Below are 23,407 nucleotides of genomic sequence, written 5' to 3'. Positions count from 1 at the left end.
GGAAGCGGCTTCGCTCCACTTCCGCCTTGATCGCGGGGAAAGGAGCAGCGGCCTGGCTGGGGCGGCGGCATTCACCTCTTCCCGATCTTCGCATACAAGCAGCCTCCAGCTTCATTGCCTTGATCCATCTTCGTACCTCCGTCATCGGGGCTGCGGAACATGACAGATACGGTGGGCGCTCACCCTCTGCTGCTCCACCTCGAACCACCGCCGGGCGCTCCTTCAAGCAGCCGGCTACCTCCTTCGCCTCGTGAAGCTCCCCTCTCAGAGCGGCTCTTGCGCCTCTGGACCGAACGAGGCGACTTCTCCAAGTTCTCGATAGACCAGCTCAACGACGAACTTGATGCTCCAGCAAAAGAAGGCGAAGCAAAGGCCTCTGATAGTGTGGCGATCGGATGGGGACCAGATGGGGAAGAGTCGTATGGCAAGCTCGCGGCAGAGCAGGACCACAAGGGAAAGGCCAAGGAGGTCGATACTTCGCCAATGACAATGGAAGAGTTCGTACAGCTCAAGGAAGATATCATGGGAAGACTGCAGTGAGTACGGAGTCTACATGAAGGTTTTACGCTCTTGTCGCTTTGCTGACACTGCTCGCGGGGCCTGTTCTTCGTAGAATCGCTCAACAATCGCTGTACTCCTCCCAGGCCCTCGTATCTCTCCTGGTAGCTTCCCATAAGTCCAAAGGAGCCCAGCAAAACCTCGCTCTCGACTCGGCATCTGTAGCCGCAACTCGTCCGGGATCCATTGCCGCCTCAAGGGCCGAGTCCCCAGCTCCCTCGAATGCTTCCGCAGGTGTTGGCGGGGAGAAGCGTCACCCTGCTGGTAGCGCAGCTGCTGTAGAGGCGGAATTTGGTTTGGACCCATACTCGATCGCTTTGACTTCGATAGAGAGATCAAACATCAAGAATGAGAGCTTGCACCAGCCGAGCGAGGAGCGAACGGGCGGAGGGGACCTCAAGAGCAGGAGGAAGCTAATCACCTTGCCTGAATTCGAGCATGAAGCGGAGAGGGACGAGTACACAGAGGGACGGCGTACAGCTCTCGCCCACAAGCGGCAGAGTATGGCAAGAGCCATCGACATCCTCAGGGCTGGCGCTCAGAGGCTAGGTGGGGAGACCACCTCGGCAGAGGTGCTGCAGCCGGGGCAGATCAGCGAGATCGAATCTGCGCCGGCAAGCTCGAAGCGAAGTGCAACTGATTCAGCGCAACGATGGAGAGCACTACGTCAGGCGCAGTCCAACGGCTGGGGCATCACTCCTGGTCGACCAGGACGGTCTGCCTTTGGCGCAAGAATGCGGCTCGACGAAGGAGAGCAAGATGCCTGGATCGGGTTCGGCATCCCTGAGTCGAAGCCTCAGTACCGACGCACTGCTCTGGCTTACCTCCGTCGTGATATGCCTACAGATACAGGGTCCGCGACCGGTTCAGACAAGACAAAGCGTGATGGGGATTTGCTCGTCTTTGCCTCGAGACTGAAGAAGAGACTACGTGTAGCATTCGTCTTTCAAAGCGGTGAGCGCGGGGACGAGGAGATCAGCATCATGTCAGAGCCACTGCGAGCACACCAGGAAGACGGAGAGTCTGAGACCATCGACGACAGTCTCCGATCTGCACAAGCCGAGCTGGCCGATCGCGAGCTCTTCGACGAGGTCGTTGCCGAGGCCCGGATCCTGTCAAGTCAGGGTGCGGTGAACAGTCTCCACACGGACGAATCGGTGACCATCAACATCGGTCCGACAATGCGACTCGTGTTCCAAATGGTCGAGGCTGATGTTGGTGGGACTGAGACCGCCACTGGATCAGGAGGTGTGGATGAAAATGTCAGAAAGGATGTTGGCAAGACGAGTAGCGACACCTCCGCTCTGCTCTCCCTTGTCATTGCCTACCTCAAGCTCTCCTTAGTCAAACGATATCAGTCCAGGGCCGATGCCGTGCTCGCAAAGGAGACCAAGCCGAGTTCAGGTACACGTCCAGCAGGCACTACTGGCGCAGCAGCAGCGGCTTCGAACAAGGGTGATGCAACGGATCCCACCGGTCCAACGAAGGCCAAAGTCGCACCAGCCGTCTCGGACGCAAGCACCAAGCCTGCCGCCACCGCCCCCGTCGATCCGTGGGAACAAGCCTCCTTCCTCCTCCCTCTCTTGGCGCTACTCCACTACCTCTCTTTCACTTCACAGGTTCGCCAGATCCTCTCCAGCAACGGGACTTCCTCACAACAGCCGCAGAAGAGCGACTCGTACTCCTTCGACGCGTTCCAGTCTCTCCCTTCTCCCGCTCGCTGGCTGAACGCCTTCCTGTATGGATCGCCCAAAGAGGTCAAGGGTGCCATGCGTTCCCTCAGTGGCAGCGGAACCATCTTCAGCAGCCAGAACAGCGAGAATGCAGAGAAGACCGTGTTGCTAGAAGTGACGTGTAGGTACCCTGATGAATTGAGCATTCATCTGCCTCTGAGGAGGAGGGTGGACGGAGCGCTGGGCGTCACGTTGGGTCGGATTGGGCTGGGAGAGTTGCGAGAGATTGTCAAGGAAATCTCAGAGGAAAAGTGAAGAAAGTCGTCTTCATTGTATGCAGATACAAGTACAATTTCATTCGTTATTCTTCAATTCGTCTCCCCATCTTCAGCTTCACTCCCCGCACCGTCACCCTCTGCTTTCTTCCTCTTTCTGTCCTTTTTCTTCTTCCACCAGCCCTTTTCCTTCTCTTCAGCCTTGCGCGCCTCCTCCTGCTCTGCCTGTAGCAGCATCCGGGAGACATTCGAGGGGAGGGAAGAGGTAGAGAGGCCCTGCAGTCGGCCTGTACCCTCGGCTGGCTCGTCCTCACTTTCTTCTTCTGCCCTTGCTTGTGCACCTTCGATTGTAGTAGCACCGTGCTGAACGGAAGAGAGGAGCTGATTCAGTCCGACGGGGAGAGGAGCGCTTCCTGCTTGTTGCCCACTCGTCTTGTCCTCTTCTCCAAACCAGTTGCCCTTTGGCATGCTAGTGGAGCCCGAAGGTGCCAGCGTCTCCTTTGGGCGATCTTTCTGAGCTTCCACAACTCCCTCGTCGTCTTCAGAGTCGTCGTCTGGCAGCCCTTCCCATCTTCCGGCGTCTGCAAAGATATCGTCATCGTCATCGTCGTCGTCATCGACGTCTACGCCAGTGCCAGTGCTAGCGTCGGTGCCAGGTATTGGAGGAAGGGCCTCGTTTCGATCTTCAGGCAACGGCGGAGGAGACAGAGACATCGCTCGAGCTTTAGGGCTTGCTGTCTCTGCTCCAGCTAGTATCGGCGGTGAGGGTCTCGAAGGTGAGACCGTAGGCTGCTTGGGACTTGGTACGGCCAATGGCGAAACGGCCTGCACGGTCTCTCTCACTGTGGACTTGATTCGAGGCGATTCTGAAGCCGTTGCTGCTTTCCCTCCAGGAGACTTAGCGTCCCTGGTCGGCGTCACGCTCTTCTCGCCTTGCTCCTCGGCGGGTTTCTTCTTCTTCTTGCGCAACCGTTTGCCGTCCTTGGTAATGATGACCTCCCCCTTGTCTGCCTCTACCGGTTTGAACCCTCCACTGCTAGTGCCAGCACTGATGGGCTTGAACTTTCCAAGCTTTCTTGCTCTTTCGAACTCTGCGTCTCGAGCCTGTTGCTGCCGATCATCGGCCTCGTCAGCAGCAGCTGAGCCTGCCTGTGCCTTTGCCAGCTTACGCCGCTTGAGTGCCTCGATGACTGATTCTCTGCTTCGCTTCTCTCCAATTAGGCTAGAAGGAGAAGCACGGCTTTCTTCTTCGTCTCTCCGTAATACAGGCGAGGACGCTTTGGCAGCAGCCTCATCGTATGCCCTCTCCAGATAATCATCCACGTCCCCCTCTCCTCCTGCCTCCTTCGCCTTTTGCTGCGCCAAGAGGGAGTGATCTAGTCCCTTTACCAGTATAGAGTGTCTTGCATCACCACCTAGAAAGGCCATTTGCTCTTCGATGTCTCTCCGCTCCTCTTCGCTCTGCGCAGCATTCCACTTGACCCTCCATTCCTCTGCGAGCCGATTCACATCCGAATAGTCCTCGTCCTCCTTGCCAACTCGACGGGCCTTGGCTCGGTCCACGTACGTCTCCCCTGTCGCGCTGTTCTTAGGAGGTGGACGAGGACCTGAACGGTCCTTGTTGTTGGCAGGCGTCTTCTTGCGAGGGGCGAAGAGGTCCTTGGAAGAAGTAGAGGATGAGCTGCCTCCGGCGGAACGCTTTTGAGATGCTCCAAAGACGCGGGGCTTGGACGAGGAGGGAGCTGCTGAGCTAGAGGAAGAGGAAGAGGAGGATATGAGGCTGCGGAAGGCTTGTTGATCCATGCTGGATGGCAAGGAGAGGGATGATGAGCCTGTACAGCTCGGACTGGCGAGGAAGGAGCGGTGAGCGTCTGTCCGTACGATTGACTTTCTTCTGGCCGGCGATGCGGAAGCAGCCACTCCACCTGTTTTGCGCACCGCACCAGTCATGAAGAGCGCAACTGTACAGTGGTGCTTCTTGGCCTAGAAGCATCCTTGACTTGATAGCCATCACCATTACCATCCTCATTCAGCTGTCATTAAGCTATTTCCAACCACACAATGCCACCGAAGAGTAAGTACTACCATCACCCTCACTCCAACGCAAAGCATTGACCAGATCTAGACTGACTTGCGCCCTCCTCCTCGCATCTCTTCGCCTGCCCTTCTCTAGCCAATTCAAAGGCAGCAGCAGGCCGAGCCCGGAAGGAGGATCAGGCAAACAGTAAAAAGGCAGCAGAGAATGCAAAGGCAGAAGCAGCAGAAGCAGCAAAGTGGGATCAGGGAGCAAAGGTGAGTCTTCCTCTGCATTTCCTGCAGTGGCCCTCGAAGGACGGCTGGCGAATGTGGCGAAGAGGAAGAGCGAGGTAGGCAGACTGACTGAACCCAGCGAACCCCATGTTCTTCCCTTTTCTCTTCTCAGGGCAAGTCAAAGGCAGATGACAAGGCCGAAAAGGCGGCCGCTGCCGCTGCGAAGAAGGCCGAGCTGGAGCGTCTAAAGCGCGAAGAGGAAGAGTCGCTTCCCGACGCCAAGAGTAAAGCTCCCAAGGCTGGAGGTGGTAAGAAGGCCGGAAAGAAGGATCTGGGAGGGCCTGCTACTCCTAGCGGAATCGACGATGCATTGACAAGCTTCAGCGCGAGCAATTTGGACGATGCTATTTCGGCTATGAGCCTTGTGACGGAGAGTACTTCGAAGGACAAGGTGGGGGCAAAGGCGGGACAGATCGATCAGCATCCCGAGAGGAGATTCAAGGTAAGCCGGGAGTCGTCGAGGGTAATCGTTAAAGTTGACAGTCGCTGAATGTAAAGCGTAAAATGTCCACGTATCTACACAGGCCGCTTTCGAAGCCTACAAGGAGTCAGAAATGCCCCGGATCAGACAAGAGGTGAGTAAAGGATACTCGTCACCATGCTGTTCACAAAGTGTCCCTCCCTGACCACCGTCTCTCCCATCATCTCCTCGCCACTCTCCAGCGTCCCGGTCTCCGCAAGCAACAATACGAGAACGAGCTCTTCGACGAGTTCAAAAAGTCGCCCCTCAACCCCTTTAACCAGCTTACAGTGGACTATAATGCCACTCAGGCTGAAAAGGTAGAGGCGCTCAACAAGAGTAGACAGGCAGAGGCGAAGAGACTGGCGGATCGGGCGTGAGCGCGGGGTGGTGAGGTGATAATGTTGGCGCGGAGGAGTTGGGAGGAGGGTGCAAGACAGGCAGCACAAAAGTTGCTGTATCTCCCGAGGGGGAAAAGGCATTGTTGCCTGTGTCCAAATTTGCTGGCGCCTGCAACGAGCCTGCACACGCATCGAAATTGATAAAAGCTCGAAAGTATATTGCGATGCTGAAAGCAATGACATGTGGTCACCCACGGCTATATTCTCTTACGATTCCCATCTAGGCAATCTCCCAGCCCAGCCTCTTGCCCCACCCCTTGTTGGCAATGGCATCAGCAATCTGCTCCACATCTTTATCTCCCCTTCCACTGAGAGAGACGACAATGTCCTTGCCCTTCTCCATACCCTTGGCCAAGCCCACGGCGGCATGAAGAGCGTGCGAAGTCTCCAGAGCAGGGATGATGCCTTCTGTCTGACAGCAGAGCTTGAAAGCCCGGAGCGCATCCTCGTCGGTAGCGACGAGGTACTCTGCCCTTCCAGAGTCCTTGAGGTAGGCATGCTCTGGTCCTACACCTGGGTAGTCCAATCCGGCAGAGATGGAGTGCGTCTCGGTAATTTGACCGTCGGGACCTTGCAAGAGGTACGTCCTGACACCATGCAGCACACCCGGGGTGCCCTTGGACAACGTGGCAGAGTGACGGTCGGTGTCGACTCCTTCGCCTCCGGCTTCGACTCCAATAAGACGGACAGACTCGTCGTTGACAAAGGCGTGGAACATACCGATGGCGTTGGATCCACCACCAACGCACGCGACAACTGCGTCGGGCAGCTTGCCCCTCTTCTCCATCAGCTGGCGCTTCGACTCGTTGCCGATGACGCTCTGGAAGTCTCGCACCAGCGAAGGGAAGGGATGGGGTCCAATGGCCGAGCCAACACAGTAGTGGGTGTTCGAGAGATTCGTCACCCAGTCTCGGTTCGCCTCGTTAATGGCATCCTTCAAGGTCTTACTACCGCTCTCTACGGCAACTACCTTGGCGCCCAACATCTTCATACGGAAAGCATTGAGAGACTGGCGGCGCACGTCCTCTGCGCCCATGTACACGATGCATTCCAGACCAAACTTGGCGCATGCTGTGGCGGTTGCGACACCGTGTTGTCCAGCTCCTGTCTCGGCAATGATCCTGGTCTTGCCGAGCCGCTTAGCCAGAAGAATCTGACCGACGGCATTGTTGATCTTATGCGATCCAGTGTGATTCAAGTCCTCACGCTTGAACCAGATATTCGCTCCGCCAGCGTGCTCAGTAAGACGCTCTGCGAGGTAAAGCTCGGACGGCCTACCGATGTACTCGTAGTGCGATTCGAACTCCTTCCAGAAGGTCGGGTCGTCTAGTGCCTTGAGATAGGCCTTCTCCAGCTCAGCATGGCAGTCGTACAGGGCTTCGGGGATGTATTGGCCTCCGAACTTTCCAAAGCGAGGAGGGCGAAGGGTTCCAGTCGAGTCTCGCACCGGGTCAAGACCTGGCACAGGAGGTCGATCGCCATTGACTACACCATCGAGCTTGGGCTGAGGGGTAGAGTCTGGGGTATCGATAGCATCGCGGATGCGGATAGGCTGCTTCCGTTGGATTCCGCCAGAGGTCTTTCCGGTGATCTGCGCGCAATACTCCTGACCCGCCTTTGCCCTCTCGGCGGTGGAGCCTTGAGCGTCCTTGAGGACTGCTACCAACTTGCTGCCAATCACAACGCCATCTGCGTACTCTCCAATCTGCTCGAAGTGCTCTCGAGTTGAGACTCCAAAGCCTACTGCAAGATAGGCTTTGCTGACGGCGCGCAGGCGGTCGAGGAGCTCGGGAAGAGTTGTGCTCACATTCGAGGAGGCTCCGGTGACTCCCATCTTGGACACAACGTAGATGAAGGAGTCGGCGAGCGAAGCGAGATGCTTCATCCTTGCAGGGCTAGTCGAAGGAGCAATCAGTGGCACAAAGGACATTCTGTGGGCAGAGTCATAGGTGAACTAACGGCAGTCAGCAAGCCTTCTTGGGACTGCTTGTGGCTGTTACGGTCACATCTCACTCACCCTTCGCTTGTACAGCACCCTCTAAAGTCTTCAGCCTCCTCCGGTGGTAGGTCTACGATGATGAATCCGTTTGCTCCTGCTGCCTTGGCGTCTGTCACTGCCTTCTGCTCTCCATGGGCTAGTAGTGGGTTGTAGTAGCCCATCAAGATGACGGGAGTCTTAAGACCCCTGCTCCGCGCCTGCTGAATGTAGGACAGGCATGACTTGAATCCTACGCCTTGTTCGAGAGCGATCTAAGAAGTGGTAACGGATGCAGTCGTGTCGTCGTGGGCGCAAGAGAGTCAGTGGCGCCCATGCAATTAACGTCTGCTGCTTTGTCTCCACCATACTCACCTCATTGGCGCGCTGAATAGCTGGTCCATCTGCCTGAGGATCCGAGAAGGGCACTCCGAGCTCAATGATGTCTGCTCCTCCTGCCTCGAGTCCGAGTAGGATGTCGACTGTGTCCTCCTTTGCTGGGAAGCCGGCAGTCACAAAGGCGACGAAGACGGCTTCGTTCTGCAGAGATGCAAAAGGTAAGGAAAGTCTTGAATCAGCGAGGGTGCGCTCGGATAGCTTGTTCTACATCTTGATTGCTGCTCACCTTGTCGGCCTTTGCCTTGAAAGTGGCATTGATATGATCTGTCATGGTTGTATGCGACTGGATGGATGGATTGAAAGCTCTAAATGTCCATCCACGAGACTTGGCCTCCCCAGCGACCTCTCTCTGCCTGAGTCATCCCGCGGATCGGGGCCACTCTTGAGCCGCCGGGCAGTCGCGCACTCCACTCGGCCACTCGGACCGGAAAGGGGAGCACGCTTGCAGCAGCCAAGACCATCACGAGTAACACCGTAACGGCTTCAATCTACGTCGTCACTGCTGCAATTTACTTCGACAATGGCAGAGGTACTACGGAACCCGGGCGGCTCGTCGCAACATCTCCAGGGTGAGTCAAAACGTACCATGTCTAATGTTAGTCTGCCAGCGACTGACCCGGTTGTCGCGCCTCCTGATTGCTCCTCTGAACGCTGTCTCTCCAGCCGGCCCATCCTCGCCTCGTACACAGTCCTACTCCCAACTTGAGCACATCGTTTCTTCTCTCGAGTCGCAATCGTCTTCACACATGTCAGAGCCATGCTTGATGCTACCTGCTCTCCAAGCTCTTGAAAGTAGGGTCCAAGCGTTCAAGAATCAATCCTCATCAGCGACTACAAGGTAAGTCACAACAGCGCTGCGAGGCTTCCTTTCTCGCTTGGACTTCCCACAGTGTCGCAACGCTCAACATATTTCATGCCTCAATGTGTTGCATACAGCCGCGAAGTGGACGCCTTGTCAGCCAGGGTCAGACACCTGATCCGCCAAGTAGTCACGCAGCAGGTGAGTAAGAAGAACGTCTACCGAGCCGCTGAGCCTGCTACCTAACCAAGACGGCTTGAATGTTCTCCGCTTCGCAGGCGATCGATTCCCGTACGGCCTCACCTCGACTCAGCGAGACAGTCGCAGTCCAGTCGTATCTCTCCTCGGCTTCGATGGCTCGCTACCTGGAACGCAGTATCAAGCAAAGCAGCCGTAAAGCGGGCTCACATAGTAGCATCAGCCTTCCGCCAGTCCCCAGGCTGGTCGTGGGCAGCAATTCTCAGCCGGAAGGGGAGACTCTGGATCAAGCTGCGCGCGAGAAGGCGCGCTTGCGTCAAGAAGCAGAGGAAGCAGAGATGGCGGAATACGAGACCGCAAGCAATTTACGGCGGAGAGGCGGCTACAAGGCAGCAAATGACGAGAGTGAAGATGGAGAGAGGGCGGGCGGGACCAAAGACGAAAAGGCTGCTTCGACAAGCTACCCGCCTTCTACCTCTACAGCGCCCGTGGTCTCTGGGGACCGGTCGACGCAGGAGGCTCTTTCTTCCGAGCTGCTGCGCATGGCTTCCATCCTCAAGAACCAGACCATTTCCTTTTCCTCGGCTCTGGAACGCGATCGTAAGCTGCTGGAGTCTACAGATCAGCAACTATCCCAAAATCTAGATCTTATGACGAGGACTAGAGGTCGCTTGGGCGAGTATGCGCACAAAGCTCGAGGGATGGGTTGGCTGACGCTGGGCACGGTGGTCATGGTGGTGATCACGTGGATGCTGATGTTCGTTGTGATCAAGTTGACGTGACCGTGCGGACGCATTTGTAAAGAAGAGGGGCAGCCCACCTCTTTGTCCCAGCGTTGCGAGGAGCGTGTCACAGCAGATGGCCGAATCCCCCATCTGCAATGCAACTCTGCGCCTCTCACCACCAATACTCGAAAAGTCGCACAGTCCTCGCCTCTTCTTCTGTCCACAGCTTGCTCTCATGATCTTCTGTAGCAGCCGTACAACCGGTCAGGTGTCGGCTCTGCGCTCCTTGGCGAGGCTATGCGAGGTCAAAGCGTGGCATTCGGCGAGAGTCTGCCTTGGTGGGGGGCAGTGGTAGTGATCAAAGAGGTCCCGTGCCTTGTTGATTGTACGAGTCCTCGTGCCTGCATGTGCGTATTGCAAATACCCTTGGCCTCTATCACTACTGGCCATTGCTGCGCCCTGAGGACCTCTGTGCCCTTCGCTTGGTCGTATTAGCAATCATGGGCCTGGGGAGCAACTCTGGTGACCGGAGAGGTCCCCCTGTTTGAGATTTGCCCGCGTGGGTGTGAGGTTTCTGGGAAACTTCGGCCGTGGGTGCGTGCCTGGATGCGGCCCCGACCCGCCGGCGCTGCGCCTGTCGAGTGCTGATCAATTCGGGGCCATTTTGCAGGCTGCCCATAACCGGTGAGGTCGCCTGGCCCCCGCCCGCCCACTCGCCCGCCTGGCAAGCAGGAAGCAGTTTGCGCCTCCCAAGGCACACAAAGGGGCTCCTTCATCCCATCCTCGGTCATCTCTCAGTGCCTCAGTCGTCGATCCTCTTCCGTCGGGCAGCTGTACTTAAGGCTCTCACTCCTCTGCCATTCCTTTATCCCGCGGGCGGTATACTACCTACTTCACTTCTTTTTGCTTTGGAGCGGCTCGCATATCTCCCGGCGCTGCTAAAAACTTCGCAGAACCGGTCCCGCAAAGATCAGCTCGACTCTAGCCTCCTCTTCACGTCTCCTCGCCCCCAACTCTCCTCCCCTACAACGACAGTACAATGGCAGACACAGAAGTCGAAGACCCCTGTGCCGCTGAAGGCTTTAGCGGCTCCGTCGGTCTCCGCATCGGCGCCATCTTCATCATCCTCGTCTCCTCTACCTTCGCAACACTCATGCCCATTGTAACAAGACGGGTGCGCGTGCTGTCATTACCGGCCTCGGCATTCGACTTTGCAAAGTACTTTGGCAGTGGAGTCATCATAGCTACCGCCTTTATGCATCTGCTTGCTCCGGGAGCAGAGGAGCTATCGAGTCCTTGCTTGAACAGTAACTTCCAGAACTACACATTCGCCTTTGCATTTGCCATGATCTCCATGTTGTGAGTCCGCATACACCAACAGAAGGGCAGATGCCTTGCTGCGTATTGCAAAAGCTGGTCAAGATCGATTCGCTGACATTACTACTCTTGCCCTCCGACGCCTTGCTAACCATTCGCAGCATGACTTTTATCGTCGAGCTACTCGCTTTCCGCGTCGGATCCAAGATCGCCTCTCGTCTCGCCTACGACCCGCATCGTGGTGGACACCACCACGCTAACGAGCACGACCATGTCTCACCAGCCATCGCAGCAAAACACAGGGAGACCGAGCTCCTTGCCGGAAGCTCCTCTTCCTCTTCCCCCCAACCAGACTCCGATGACAAGCCTGCGGTCGCAGAAACACTTCCGCGAGCGGATGACCTCGAGGTGCATGCTCTCGAAGGCGACGTCCCCGAGCTGTCTGCAGCTGCCCGCGAGATCCTCGGTGTAGCCATCCTGGAATTCGGAGTCGTCTTCCACTCGCTGATCATCGGTCTCACACTGGCCACCACCAGCGACTTCAAAATTCTCTTCATCGTCATCATCTTCCATCAGATGTTCGAGGGTATCGGTCTCGGTGTCAGGCTTAGTCTTCTCCCTTTGCGTGCCGGCAGCATGATTCCATGGCTCGGAGCCTTGCTCTACTCCTGCATCACACCGCTGGGTATGGCCATCGGTCTAGGGGTGAGAAACACCTACAACGGTAACTCCGCTACGGCTAACTACATCACTGGTACCTTCGACTCGGTCTCTGCGGGAATCTTGCTCTACACTGGGCTGGTGGAGCTGCTAGCGCACGAGTTCATCTTCAATGAGAAGATGAGGAAGGCGCCCCTAGGCAAGGTCATGGTGAATATCCTCGAGGTCCTCACTGGAGCCGGCATCATGGCTCTTCTGGCTCGTTGGGCTTAGGGCGAGAGGCTAGTGTGCAGCCTATGTCCAGATCATTCTTTATCAGCATTGCCTTGCCCTGCCCTACCGTACTTTTCATGACTGTCACCAAGATCTCGCGCGTGCCGATTCTCCCACCTTTTTTATTTCCTCCAAGTCATTTCATATAGAGTTCCGTTACAATTCACACATTTGATTCCCTCCGAAGTCATCTATCCCACCGTTGAGTGATCATTGCACAGCTTGACATCGGATGCTTGACGGCAAGAGAGCCTGCGGTGTGGACCATGGGCAGAAGACGTGGTGCTCGAGGCCACGCGCGTGTGGCCCGAGCGTATCGCTCGATTGCCTGCAGCGGAAGCCGTGAGTTGAGCTTAATCTCTCCTCCCCTCGTCATCATCCTCATCATCTCTACTTTGCGCAGACGGATGCAGACGAAGAAGACGACTATGACCTCTTCCCTCCCCATCATCTCCCTCACCTCTCCCACTCTCCCCAGGGACCTTCTGCAAGGGCTCTGTCCTTCAGGTCCTTCCGAAGGACCCACCGGCTTTTTCTACCTCGTTGATCACCAGGTCCCTCCGGCTGAGCTTCACGGAGCCTTTGAGGCTTCGCGGTGCTTCTTTGAAGAAGAATCAGAAGAGGAGAAGAGGAAGACGATTGATAGGACGGGTCATACGGGGTGGACTGGAGTGGGAGAGGAGTCGTGAGTCTCGAGGTGAACTCGACAGGCGCTGGATGCGTGCTCTGACTGCCACCCTTTCCCCTTCCCATGGCGTTGGTGCTGGACAGACTTGATCCGACAAAAAAGGTGGCAGAAGCCGACGTGAAAGAATCCTTCTACGTCTCCCTCTCCGTCCTTTCCACTCCGCCATCGAGGGAGTGTTCACCGCAGACACTCCCTCCCACTCTCCTCGCCAAAAGAGAGAACCACATCGCCCTCACCGGTCTGCTCCAGCACTGCCGCCGGGTCTGTGAAGCCTTGCTAGATGGGTTCGAGAAAGCACTGCAGCTCGAAGAGGGCCTCTTCAAAGAGAGACATCGCGGCGGAGAGGATGACAGGATGAGGCTCATCCGCTACCCCGCTCAGCACCCAAGTACACCCGCTACAAACGGGCAGGGGGAGCAGCAGATTCGCAGCGGGATTCGAGCTGGAGCCCACTCCGACTATGGTTCTCTCACGCTACTCGCACAGTCCGATATTGGAGGACTACAGGTGCGCGATCAGACTTCAATGGGGACAGAAGAGAAGTGGCTCGATGTACCGCCGCGAGAGGGAGCACTGGTGGTTAATATTGGCGACTGCCTCGAGTTCTGGTCGAGGGGACTTCTGCCTTCGACTGTGCATCGTGTTGTGGAACCGCGGGTTGATGCGGAGAGGGACGCGAGGTACTCGATGTGAGTACACGAAGGTGCAGGCTCACATTGACAGAGGCTCGGGCACATTACCGGCAGACATGCTGAACCCTTTGCCTAAACCGACCCAACTCGTGCGACAACACAGAGCCTACTTTCACCATCCCTCGCCCAACTCTTCCCTCTCTCCCCTTTCACCATCGTTGCTACCTCCAGAGCTAGTGAAGCGTTTCCCGCCACTGGAAGAGTGGAGAGAGAAGTGTCTGCGAAAAGGTATACCCGAGGAAGCGTTACCGAAGGAAGACGGCTCGGAGATCCAGGCAATGACGGGTGGAGAGTACCTCAAGAAACGGCTCAAGGGAAGTGGGCTATGACAGCAGATGCGAAAGCGGAGGGTTGAATTTCGGGTATACCTCGACGTACAGATGTACATGCACAACAGCACGTCTAGAATGATCACTTCGTTTCACCAGCCTCCTCACCCCCGAGCTCCAGCCTGACTTGCATCACGCCCCGCAACGCGTTACACAACCAGATCCGTACTCTTCCCCTTTGCACATCGCGAATGAGATCTTCGACGGTCAAGTCTGCCTCTTCTACGAGCCCGCGCTGGAGGAGGTAGGAGCGCATCAGGCCAGGGAGAAAGCAGACGTCCCCTTTGCTCGGCGAAGCAGACACCGGAGTGATAGGGGCTAGCCGTGGTGTGAGCCAGCGAGAGGAGCCTCCAGTAGCCTCGGCCCCCTCTCCCTCATTTACCTGCACTAGGATATTCGCTATACTACTCTCCGTCAATAAGCGCCTCACCTTTCCTCCATCCAACGCACTGCCTGACGCCTCACGACCGCTGGTGGTCGTGGTCCACATCAGCACCTCAAAGCACGGGTCTGCATTCCCCTCTGCAGGCGGCAAACCAAGCGTAGCTCCCACGCGCTCCCGAGCGGCATCGTAGAAGCTTCTGCTGGACGTCTTGTAGAGGTAGGGCGCACAAAGCTGCTGCCGCTGCTGCCTTGAGAGAGTCGAGTGAAGGGTCGAAGAAGACGAGGGACCGCTGGACTGCATGTCCAGTCGCACCGTTGGAAGAGGGGCGCTGCCAACGCCCCTCGGTGGGAGCCAAGGAGCCATCTTCGCAACCACGACGTTGATGTGACCCTGAGAGTTGAGCGCAAGGCGCACACGACGCCGATGTCGCTCCTCGTCGTTGCTAGCGGGTACCATGTTCGGTCCCAAGCTATCATCGAAGCGCTGTAGTGCTTCTTCGAGAGCAGTGAGGATGCGACTTGTCAACGTCGCTGCATGCTCTTCTTGTCCTTCACCCCACGTTGTCGGGAAAGTCTCGCGCATTGCGTGCCGAGAGCTGATCAAGCGGTCGACGTGTGCCTGAAGCAAAGGGACATGCTCGAAAAGCCGACGTGAGATCGCAGTCGTGACTGTTTTCCGCTCCTGTTTCGAGCTTGCAACTTGAAGGGCTGTGGGCAGCTGGAAGTCATCCACTGGAAAGAACTTATCTGGCCGAGGTGCGTCGAGGTAGTAGCAGAGAGTAGTGAAGACTTCTACAGGAGCTGTGGCGCCTTTAGCAGCATCCGGGACTGGCGGTCCGACGGCCTTGGAAGGTCCAGGGACCTCCTGCTTTCCCTCACCGGACTTCATATGTCCCTTGATGCGGCCCTGCCCCACTTCCATCTTGGCGCTCCTCGCTCCGAATTGCATCGCCCGCTTCTTCTCCGCGCTGACAGACTTCAGCCCGGCCCTCCGAGCCAGCTGCCTCAGGAGGATCTTATCACCGACACCTTGCTCCAAGCCCAGCTCGCACTTGATGCGCAGTGGGAGAGAGGCGATGAGGGAAACGACGTCGGAGGACAGGAACGGGTAGCGGCCTTCGCGTCCGTGAGAGGAGAGGATGCGGTCGTCTCGTCCCAGATTGCGCGTAGGCAGACGGTCTAGGTCCATCTGAAGCTCTTCGATCAGGGCGGCCCAATTGCCGGTAGATGGGGCTTTCTGCATGGAGGCAGGGGTAGACGTCGTTCCCCTACCCTCGAAGGCTTTGCGATGCCTTGAGTAGCCACCACAGAGCTCATCTGCTCCAAGACCAGAGATGTACACTCTGGCCGCCGTCTTGTACTCCTCCCTCTCACCGTCCTTCATGAGGCTGCCCCATCCTCTACTGGCGAACCAAAGCACGCTCCCGAGACTGAGGTCCATGACGCTCTCGCAGGGATGCATGTGCGCAAGGATGTCCTCGCGCGCCGATTGGTACTCTTCATACGTTACATCGATCTCTACGAGGTTCCACTGACGCCCGGGCGATAGAGCTTGGAGCTGAGCGAGAGTAGCATGGGACAGAAGCCTGTCTGGCGTTGAGAAGCGGGAAAGAGAGGAAGAGGCACCCTCTGTTAGGCTCAAATGATCCTTCCCTACCCCCTTTCTCTCGGCTTCCCTCCCATTCTTAGCAGCCTGCAAGACTCGCGGGTTCTCGAATGCAACGTTGAGCAGATCGATGCTCTGCTGAGCCGGCAGGGCCAAGTGCGTATACCAGGCTAGGAGTGCACTGTCCAGACCGCCAGAGAATAAGATTGCCACAGGTGATGGCTTGTTGTAATCGCTGCGAGAGCTACTGGTGAGCGACAAATCCTGTGCCACCTGCCCACCAATGGCAGCAACTCGTCGTGCGACGCTCGTCAGCAGCGTTGCATGTAGAGCGTCAAGCGCTTGATCCCTCTCAGCCTGCGATGGTACCGCGTATTGATCACTACCAGCAATCGGCTTTTGACTTTTTCGTAGCTCCCGGAGCAACACCCTTTGTGAGGCTCTGCTACCGAACATCCGAGGCCGCTCTTCCGGCGTTGTCGAGCTCCAGATCCAGAATCCGGCACAGTCTACTTCTGTGAAACGCAGGCCAGCCGACAGAGCTTCTGGAGCGGCAGCCGATGCGAGCAGGATGTCAATAGATCCGGATGTTGTCGCATCTGATACAAGGAGACTCCTCCGTCCAAGCGCATCCCTTCCGAAATAGACGTCTCCGGTCTGATGATCGACGAGCGTGAAAGCCCACTCGCCTTCTACTTGAGAATCGAGTATGAGAGGTAGTACGCGCTGGAAGACTCTCCTACGTGCTTGATGCTGCCCCTCGGAGGCCGATGTACCATCCACGAGATATTCTTGAACAGTACTCTCTATCCATCTGGCCAGAATCATGCCATCGTTGTGTCCGTCCTCGAGAGACTGCCTCGCTTCCTCGTAGTGTTGAGGGTGCGGACCCTGGAAGGGCTGCAGAGCGTACATTTGACCGTTCCAAGCCAGCGTGAACACAGCCGAGGATGAGACTATTGGCTGTCTGGTCACAGCTGGCCCACGTAGGGAGAGGACAGAGGCAGCGAGGAGTGCTGAGCCTGACGGCAATGCGAGCGTAGAGCTCGAGATGCAGTGTGGGCCCCTTTGGCTGCACACGCTGGCCATGCTGTCCCACCATGAAGGTAAAGCTTCGCTGGCCGTGGAGCCATCCTGGCACTGCGCGTCCTTTGCTCTTCCTCTGGCCAGGAAGAGGATACCGCACATCTATGACAGTCCGGGAGAGACGGAGTGGAGACGATCAAGAAGGATCAGATCGGTGCGAAGGTGCGCAAGCAACCTCGGCAAAATCTTAATCGGAATCGCAGAATTGCCGAAGCGGGAATTGAAAATCAACCGTGCGAGGGCAGCGCCACGGCCAATCGCCCATTTCCAAGCCGCGACGTGATGCGGGGAGAAGACTTTTGCTTGCAGATAAAGGCAGAAGGTCATCGATACTCCTCACAATCCTACCACCGACTACGTAGGAGGCGCAGATGATGGAAGCAGACGCACGTGCTGTAGAGCTCACCGGCAGGGCCCGCTCGCCGCCCGTCTCATCCCGCATCGTCCAGCGCCTTCCCGCAAAAGTGCAGCACCTCTTCACCCTCCGGCCCACCCTCTTTCTCCGCTCCCTCACCCTCTTTGCCCTCGAAGCATCGGTCAACCTTCTCCTCTGGGTCGTCACTCTGATCGTCGCAGCACCATCCTCCTCAAGCAACTTTGCCTCACTAGCCCTTATCGCGTGGACCACCGGACTGAGGCACGGCCTAGACGCCGATCATATTTGTGCTATAGATAACGCTACCAGGCGCATCGTAGGCATCAGACGAGCCGGCCGAGACCAAAGACGGCGCAATTGGAAGGGCAAACTCTTCTTCTGGAGGAGAGGCTCAAACGATGCTGCCAATGAGCGCATCGAGGATACTACTGCACAGCCAGTGCAGCAAGAAACGATTCAGAGGCCGCTCCTCGTCGGTCTGTGGTTCTCCCTCGGACATTCCACAGTCGTCATCGTAGTCACCGTCGCCATCTCCATCTCTCTCGCCGTCGCAACTCAGCTAGATGGCTTTGGAGGCGTGGGAAGTGTGATAGGTCCTGCCGTCAGTGGTAGCTTCCTCTTCCTGGTAGCGTTGGGCAATTCTATCATGCTCGCTCGGGCCTGGAGAGCTAGGAAGAGGGCGCAGAGGGAGGAGAAAGCCCGTCTGCAAGCGTTGCCCAGCTCAGATGTGGAGCGAGCATCAGCCGATGATGATCAGGCGAAACACGAGCAAGGTCGCTTCATGGGCATGCTCACACGGCTCACCATGCCGCTGATCAATGCCGTCAGCCGTCCTCACCACATGTACGTCGTCGGTGCCCTCTTCGGCCTCGGCTTCGATACGGCCTCTACGATCGCTCTTCTGAGCGTATCCGCCTCGGCTGGTTTGACACAAGGAGGCAATGCAAAAGTCGTGCTGCTAGCTTTCCTCTTTACTGCCGGCATGACCTGGGTTGACTCGTGCGACTCCATCTTGATGGTCTGGGCTTATGCTCCACCAGATGAAGACCAAGCAGGAGGAGGCGGAAGCGGCAGTAAGCGGTGGTGGGCTCTGTTCGAGGAGAAGAAAGCATCTTGTTCAGCCTGCGAACACGAGCAGCAGCTAGGGGATATGAACCAAGATGAGCTCAAGGGCCTCGTCCCTTCCAAGTCTGGACTGCCGGTACCACCTCCCTCTCAGATCGAGGCTGCGCAAGATGTGGCGCCTTCTCTATCGAAAGAGTACGACTGTACGGATGCTCAGGAACAATTGCGAGAAGACTCAACAGCAGTGCCTGCAATCCCGCTGAGAACTCTTTCAGATTCCGCACAAGCTCTCTCGCACCTCCTCACGCTCCTATCCATCATCCTCGCTTTTGCCATTTCCATCATCGTCCTCATGGGTCTCATCGCTTCAGAATGTCCCGCATGTGCACGCTCCCTCGAGCTACACCAGGAACCTCTCACGGAGGAAGTGTCGCCCGGTAGTGGGCAGGAGAGGATTGTGAATGATGGAGGACTCGCAGGGAGATGGTGGGCTTTTTGGGATGGGGCGAATGAGCAGAGTGGATTCATTGGGGCGGGCATCGTCGCTTGCTTCGTAGTCGTCGTTGCTGGTTGGCGACTGAGTGCAATAGTCAGGCAGAAGAAGAAGAGGCGCAGCAGCAGCAGGACGGAGGAGACGGTAGAAGAGCAGCAATCACTGCCACACGAGTAGGAAAAGGTTCATGTCACTTGCGGTGCATCAGGCTTGTAGGTGTTAGTGTTTGTAACGGACTGCGTCACGTGAATTGATTGATGAAAAAGCATGAAGGTACACTGATGATGTTGTTGATGATGATGATGTGGCGAAGGCGCTAATGATGACGGTGTTTGAAGCGAAGAGACGAAATTCGGAGCTAGTAGAGAGATGAGCACATCTATACGACTTCGCACTAGCTGAGGAAGGTAGGCATGCTGACTTTCACTTCAATGCTTGATTGGTACAGAGGCTTGTGGGATGATGCTGTCTCGAATCAAGAACGTCGGGACTGAGGAAGCCGTGACGCATCAATCGTTGCGGAATTGTAGAACGATTGCGGATCCTGCTGATGCGACGAGGGATTGCGCACAGGGCCAGAGACGGACCGGTGTGAGGGGGACCCTCCATCACTACCGTCCCTCTGGTTTGCAAGAGACGGACTCGATGAAGAGTACGACATGCCCCTGCTACCGCTCACAGGGAAGGAGCCGCCGGACCTCAAGTCTCCGACACTGCCGACTCGGTATCCCAGCCTTTTTCCAGTGTTTGCAGAAGACTGCTGGGGCGGATCTACTTCGGATCTGCTCGCCTTGCGCCGATCCGTGTCGGATGGGAACCCTTGACCGTCTCGAAGCAGGTCGGAATCATAGGGAGCAGGTCGGTTGGCAGCGTTCGGACCACGCCCATTAAAGGCAGTTTCCAATTCTCGCTCCGAGGCGAAACCGTTCGACTGTCTGTCGTAGTCCCCTTCACTACCTCTGCTCAAAGATCGCCCCATCGATGACGAATGAGAACTGGAAGCACCACCACCAAGCCAAGCTCCAGAATTGCTTGCGAGGTTGCTGTCAGATGCGTTGGGACTGGAACCTCCTGAACTGAGAGAGCGGTTCGTAATCCTTTGGGGGGCGAAATTGGGGGAAGTGCGGGGTGAGGTGTTTGATCCAGAGCCGCCTCCACTTCTCCTTTGCTGTGAGCTGCTGGAAGTGTTGTCCTCATAGGAGCTTGCATGATAGCCAGTCCCAGAGCTTTGCTGTGTGTAAGTATAAGGCAGAGCTCGAGGATCGATGACTTGACCGACAGAGATACTGGAGGGCATGCTGAATTGCTGCTGCTGTTGGTGCTGCTGCTGCTGCTGTTGTTGAGCCAGTGCAAGGTCATTGTTGATTTGACGATGCTGAGCACCGTATCCGGCGGGCAGAATGGGCTGCTCTGCGGATCTGCCGACCGGCGCCCGATTGGGCTTCACCAGACCTCCCTTTTTGCTTTTGATTGGGGCGGCCTGCTTAATCACTGAGACGAGGCCACCCGACGATGCTTCCGAGCCCATGACATTGGTCGAGTCTGTTGAGCTATTTGCAGAAGTTGAGTGACCCGTGGCTCTGTCTTGCACAGCTACGTCAATCACGGCAGAAGTACCAGAGTGCGTACCTGGTGATGTGCCCCCTCCCTCCGACTTCAGTCCAGCCGCAGACGGAGACGAGCTGGTAGATGCCGACTTTCCACCGCTTCCGCTACTAGACTGCAACTGAGCGGGCTGTTGCTTCTGCTGTGACTGAGCTTGCTGCTGACTCCGGTTTACAATGGAGAGGTACCAGAACATCAAATTGCTGATTAGAACCTGCTCATATAGCGGGCGTCTGGGGTTAGCGAGCTTGATATGGCTCAAGCGGTAGACGGCCCGCTCGACGTGAATCGGGTAGCGAGCATGACCGTTCACCAGACGCCCGCCATTCGCCATGGCTCTTTGGTCCAGCAGGCTGCCAGCGGTGATGTTGTCTTGGTTGCGGTGATACGGTGCCTCTTTGCTGTCATCGTTGCCCTTCTTCTTGCCGAACAAAGCCCCTAGGAAGCTTCCTACGTCCTTGTCCTTCTCCTTGTTATGGTCTGTTCTCGCTTGAGCGACACCCGAGCTCGGACTGTGGCTGCCAGCAGCACTCTCATCCTCCTTCTCTCTTTCCTTTCGATGGTGTTTCTCGCGCTTCTTGTCCTCCTTGCTTGACCTCGCGTCTTCCTCGTCTTTACCGATGCCGAACCAGCTCGCAAAGCCTCCGGATCTCTTTTCTCTGTCTCTGCTTTTGTTTGGGGTAAGGGGCGCAGAGGAAGGAACAGGTGCGACGGATGGCTTGCTCTTCTGCTGCACAGGAGCAGAAACATTTGCGCTGGTCGGTTTAAGCGGTTGCTGGTGTTGTTGTTGTTGCTGTTGCTGTTGCTGCTGCTGCTGCTGCTGCTGCTGCTGCTGCTGCAATGCCAGCTGTTGTGGCGCTGAGGATTGGGCACGGCTTTTCTCGAATGAAGGTACAGGTGGTACATACGAGACTGGAATGGGCCAAGCAGACTCCGGTGGCGTTCCCGTCGTGGCAGCAGGCGTCGTAGTCGGTGCTGTGTTAGAGGGGTATTCGTGCTCAGGGGACTGCAACGGCGACTCGGAAAGCGCGCCACGTCTTGTTTCCGAGGTAGGAGATGTGACAGACTCGTCTTCGGGACCGCGAGATGTGAGATCAAAGTACCCTCCACCACGTTGAGAAGAAGTCGTCGGCACTGGCGTCGGCGTCTCCGGCGGTGAAGGTATCGATAGTGACAATTTGCTCTGGTGAGCATCTACTGTATCGCTTTCTCCCAACGACGTGATGTCTGTTGTCTGACTCGTATCCGAGATGATCGAGTCCCTCGAGTATGCATCAACAATGGAGTCAGTAGCGCCTTCAGATACCGGCCTGGCCTGCGAGCCGCCCGCCAAGCTCTCATCGTCACCTGAAGAGAGCTCAGAGTTATCACTGGGACTTCTCTGCATGAGTGTCATGGCCACAGCGGCCAGATTCGGTGTGCCAAAGCGATCTCCTTCGAAGAGATGTGAGGTATCACCGCCTCCCCTGCTAGGGTCCTGGTCGGTAGCCGCTCTCCTTCGTGATGAGGAAAGCCGATTGATGCGATCCGCCGTCTCTGGCGATGCCGAGATGGAAGATTTCCTGATCTTGGTGCGAGCTGCTCTGCGAAGAATCTGTCCCGGAGGTGGTACAATGATGGGAGCATCCGCATCGTCTCCTACCGGAGGGACAGCATCGACGGTGTCCATTGCTGCGAAGGAGGAGGACAAGAGGGTAGGATATTATATCAGTCGGATGCGCCAGGAAGCTTGAAATTGCTTCTACTCACTGCTCGTTCCCGCGCCCAAGCTCATCGTTCTCCGGAGCACGCTTCTGAGCTCAGTTTCATCTCTACTCTTCGTGGCCTCTTCCGCTAGCGCTTCTAGTTTCTGTAAGTCACTGATACTGAGAGCCGGCTCTCCATCGCGTGGCCGCAGGGACGGCGATGGACGGCGAGGAGCAGCGGTGTGGTCCTCGTCATCAGTGTCATGGTCCGGTCGATACTGTCGACGTAATGTACTTCCTCGGCGCGCCATTGAGGTCCGTGGCATGAAGCTCATGGGCGATGTGGACTCCGAATTTGGAGCACCAGACGCAGAACCAGGACTGCTCGGCTGCTGGTTCGGTAAGTCCCGTTCCCTTGCAGCTCTTGAAGCATGCTCTTGAAGGAAGTCGCGGAAGTGGGAAGGAGACAGCTCCGGATGGACAGAGGCAGGAACCCAAAACAGATGAGAAGGGTCTGAGGGTCTTCCCAGAGGTGAGGTGGAGTCGCTTGTGTTAGGGCTGCGAGGTCGAGAGCCGGAGGCCCTGCTGTTGCTTTGTATGGGAGGCGCATTCGCCGCTTCAAGGGCAGAAGCTTGATTGCGCCGCCGGGCAGTAAAAGCTTGCCTTCCAGCCCCTCTGGTGAGTTGCGGCTCGTTGTTTGAGGCCGGCCCCTCGTCTGTGAGATCCACACCGACTCTTCTTGAGGGCGATGATGGAGAGGAATTGGATACGTTCATGGGGCCGCGGGTGAAGGGAGGAGAGGGGCTTCCAGCAGCGCCCAAAATCTCCTGCCCTCCTCCTCTGATAGCTGCCATATCGGGGAGGTCAGGATCGAGGATTGGACGATTGGCTGAAATCCTTCGGTGTGACTTGAGCGCCTCGACCTCCCTCTCGAATTCCTTGGCTGTGATGTTCTGCATCTTACAAGGCTCGGGTGTTGGTGAGAGGCAATACGTAGAGAACGTGAAACTTTGTGACACCAGCGAAATACAGTCGTACAGTTCTTCCTTGTGGGTACGGGCTACCTTGTGAACAGGACAAGGTGAGGGACTGCTCCAGCCTCTGGCGTCACAGACTTCGAGGTTCTTTGCGCTCGAAACCAGCGAGCTAGCCAAGGGCAGCAGCCGGCAGATCAACCTCTACCTCAGCGTGGTAATGCACGATCGGAAGATAGGAAGGGTCTGGGGTGTCCCCAAAGGCCGAACTTGAGCACCACAAGTTATATCTGGTAGCTCCTGAGCTCAACTGGTCACGACGGCAGGCCTGCTCGGCAGTATCACCCTTGGAGGCTTGCAGCCTCGTGTGATAAGCGAGTGTTGCCGAGCTTGATTGAGGA

At 56.7% G+C, this 23,407-nt stretch overlaps 10 protein-coding genes across 10 annotated transcripts; 6 read left to right on the top strand and 4 right to left on the bottom strand.

Annotated features, from left to right (window-relative positions):
- The first annotated feature begins 89 nt into the window (after window positions 1–89).
- On the top strand, window positions 90–2,826 carry BCV69DRAFT_281823 (hypothetical protein). The gene is made up of 2 exons (XM_025492126.1): window positions 90–536; window positions 614–2,826. Exons 1-2 carry the CDS (start codon window positions 160–162, stop codon window positions 2,544–2,546), a joined length of 2,310 nt encoding a protein of 769 aa, XP_025349076.1. The 5' UTR covers window positions 90–159; the 3' UTR covers window positions 2,547–2,826.
- BCV69DRAFT_281822 (hypothetical protein) lies at window positions 2,547–4,376 on the bottom strand. The gene has a single exon (XM_025492125.1). The coding sequence runs from the start codon at window positions 4,307–4,309 to the stop codon at window positions 2,600–2,602; it is 1,710 nt and encodes a 569-aa protein (XP_025349075.1). The 5' UTR covers window positions 4,310–4,376; the 3' UTR covers window positions 2,547–2,599.
- A 153-nt stretch (window positions 4,377–4,529) lies between these two features.
- On the top strand, window positions 4,530–5,947 carry BCV69DRAFT_281821 (DUF1014-domain-containing protein). The gene is made up of 5 exons (XM_025492124.1): window positions 4,530–4,580; window positions 4,680–4,798; window positions 4,929–5,258; window positions 5,341–5,391; window positions 5,480–5,947. The coding sequence occupies exons 1-5, from the start codon at window positions 4,568–4,570 to the stop codon at window positions 5,654–5,656; spliced, it is 690 nt and encodes a 229-aa protein (XP_025349074.1). The 5' UTR covers window positions 4,530–4,567; the 3' UTR covers window positions 5,657–5,947.
- On the bottom strand, window positions 5,819–8,362 carry BCV69DRAFT_281820 (putative tryptophan synthase). The gene is made up of 4 exons (XM_025492123.1): window positions 8,278–8,362; window positions 8,028–8,192; window positions 7,695–7,927; window positions 5,819–7,608 (listed from the first exon to the last, which is right to left on the bottom strand). Exons 1-4 carry the CDS (start codon window positions 8,320–8,322, stop codon window positions 5,898–5,900), a joined length of 2,154 nt encoding a protein of 717 aa, XP_025349073.1. The 5' UTR covers window positions 8,323–8,362; the 3' UTR covers window positions 5,819–5,897.
- Window positions 8,363–8,818: 456 nt separating this feature from the next.
- On the top strand, window positions 8,819–9,950 carry BCV69DRAFT_159792 (hypothetical protein). Its single transcript, XM_025489417.1, has 2 exons — window positions 8,819–8,889; window positions 8,988–9,950. Exon 2 carries the CDS (start codon window positions 9,111–9,113, stop codon window positions 9,828–9,830), a length of 720 nt encoding a protein of 239 aa, XP_025349072.1. The 5' UTR covers window positions 8,819–8,889; window positions 8,988–9,110; the 3' UTR covers window positions 9,831–9,950.
- Window positions 9,951–10,588: 638 nt separating this feature from the next.
- Window positions 10,589–12,128, top strand: BCV69DRAFT_281817 (ZIP zinc/iron transport family). The gene is made up of 2 exons (XM_025492122.1): window positions 10,589–11,132; window positions 11,252–12,128. Exons 1-2 carry the CDS (start codon window positions 10,813–10,815, stop codon window positions 12,021–12,023), a joined length of 1,092 nt encoding a protein of 363 aa, XP_025349071.1. The 5' UTR covers window positions 10,589–10,812; the 3' UTR covers window positions 12,024–12,128.
- Window positions 12,129–12,451: 323 nt separating this feature from the next.
- BCV69DRAFT_246988 (Clavaminate synthase-like protein) lies at window positions 12,452–13,732 on the top strand (the record flags this gene model as incomplete). Its single annotated transcript, XM_025490236.1, has 3 exons — window positions 12,452–12,708; window positions 12,795–13,400; window positions 13,507–13,732. 3 exons carry the CDS (start codon window positions 12,452–12,454, stop codon window positions 13,730–13,732), a joined length of 1,089 nt encoding a protein of 362 aa, XP_025349070.1.
- On the bottom strand, window positions 13,639–17,048 carry BCV69DRAFT_281816 (hypothetical protein). Its single transcript, XM_025492121.1, has one exon. The coding sequence runs from the start codon at window positions 16,809–16,811 to the stop codon at window positions 13,815–13,817; it is 2,997 nt and encodes a 998-aa protein (XP_025349069.1). The 5' UTR covers window positions 16,812–17,048; the 3' UTR covers window positions 13,639–13,814.
- A 74-nt stretch (window positions 17,049–17,122) lies between these two features.
- Window positions 17,123–19,018, top strand: BCV69DRAFT_281815 (hypothetical protein). Its single transcript, XM_025492120.1, has one exon. The coding sequence runs from the start codon at window positions 17,180–17,182 to the stop codon at window positions 18,917–18,919; it is 1,740 nt and encodes a 579-aa protein (XP_025349068.1). The 5' UTR covers window positions 17,123–17,179; the 3' UTR covers window positions 18,920–19,018.
- BCV69DRAFT_159500 (hypothetical protein) lies at window positions 18,954–23,318 on the bottom strand. Its single transcript, XM_025489416.1, has 2 exons — window positions 22,097–23,318; window positions 18,954–22,018 (listed from the first exon to the last, which is right to left on the bottom strand). The coding sequence occupies exons 1-2, from the start codon at window positions 22,989–22,991 to the stop codon at window positions 19,218–19,220; spliced, it is 3,696 nt and encodes a 1,231-aa protein (XP_025349067.1). The 5' UTR covers window positions 22,992–23,318; the 3' UTR covers window positions 18,954–19,217.
- Window positions 23,319–23,407: the final 89 nt, after the last annotated feature.

The sequence above is a fragment of the Pseudomicrostroma glucosiphilum genome (assembly GCF_003144135.1).
Source record: "Pseudomicrostroma glucosiphilum strain MCA 4718 unplaced genomic scaffold BCV69scaffold_4, whole genome shotgun sequence".
In the NCBI taxonomy this organism is placed as follows: domain Eukaryota; kingdom Fungi; phylum Basidiomycota; class Exobasidiomycetes; order Microstromatales; family Microstromataceae; genus Microstroma; species Microstroma glucosiphilum.
The sequence above is the reverse complement of the archived record's forward strand: the minus strand, read 5'-3'. Positions and strand labels throughout refer to the sequence as shown.

Coding starts and splice junctions, on each gene's coding strand:
- BCV69DRAFT_281823 (XM_025492126.1), top strand. CDS start 160: ATGACAGATACGGTGGGCGCTCACCCTCTGCTGCTCCACCTCGAACCA. Junction 537..613: donor GATATCATGGGAAGACTGCA/GTGAGTACGGAG, acceptor TGTTCTTCGTAG/AATCGCTCAACAATCGCTGT.
- BCV69DRAFT_281822 (XM_025492125.1), bottom strand. CDS start 4,309: ATGGATCAACAAGCCTTCCGCAGCCTCATATCCTCCTCTTCCTCTTCC.
- BCV69DRAFT_281821 (XM_025492124.1), top strand. Junction 4,799..4,928: donor AGTGGGATCAGGGAGCAAAG/GTGAGTCTTCCT, acceptor TTCTCTTCTCAG/GGCAAGTCAAAGGCAGATGA. Junction 5,392..5,479: donor TGCCCCGGATCAGACAAGAG/GTGAGTAAAGGA, acceptor GCCACTCTCCAG/CGTCCCGGTCTCCGCAAGCA.
- BCV69DRAFT_281820 (XM_025492123.1), bottom strand. CDS start 8,322: ATGACAGATCATATCAATGCCACTTTCAAGGCAAAGGCCGACAAG. Junction 8,193..8,277: donor TCAAGGCAAAGGCCGACAAG/GTGAGCAGCAAT, acceptor GCATCTCTGCAG/AACGAAGCCGTCTTCGTCGC. Junction 7,928..8,027: donor CTATTCAGCGCGCCAATGAG/GTGAGTATGGTG, acceptor ACCACTTCTTAG/ATCGCTCTCGAACAAGGCGT.
- BCV69DRAFT_159792 (XM_025489417.1), top strand. CDS start 9,111: ATGTTCTCCGCTTCGCAGGCGATCGATTCCCGTACGGCCTCACCTCGA.
- BCV69DRAFT_281817 (XM_025492122.1), top strand. CDS start 10,813: ATGGCAGACACAGAAGTCGAAGACCCCTGTGCCGCTGAAGGCTTTAGC. Junction 11,133..11,251: donor TTTGCCATGATCTCCATGTT/GTGAGTCCGCAT, acceptor AACCATTCGCAG/CATGACTTTTATCGTCGAGC.
- BCV69DRAFT_281816 (XM_025492121.1), bottom strand. CDS start 16,811: ATGGCCAGCGTGTGCAGCCAAAGGGGCCCACACTGCATCTCGAGCTCT.
- BCV69DRAFT_281815 (XM_025492120.1), top strand. CDS start 17,180: ATGATGGAAGCAGACGCACGTGCTGTAGAGCTCACCGGCAGGGCCCGC.
- BCV69DRAFT_159500 (XM_025489416.1), bottom strand. CDS start 22,991: ATGCAGAACATCACAGCCAAGGAATTCGAGAGGGAGGTCGAGGCGCTC. Junction 22,019..22,096: donor CTTGGGCGCGGGAACGAGCA/GTGAGTAGAAGC, acceptor CCTCCTTCGCAG/CAATGGACACCGTCGATGCT.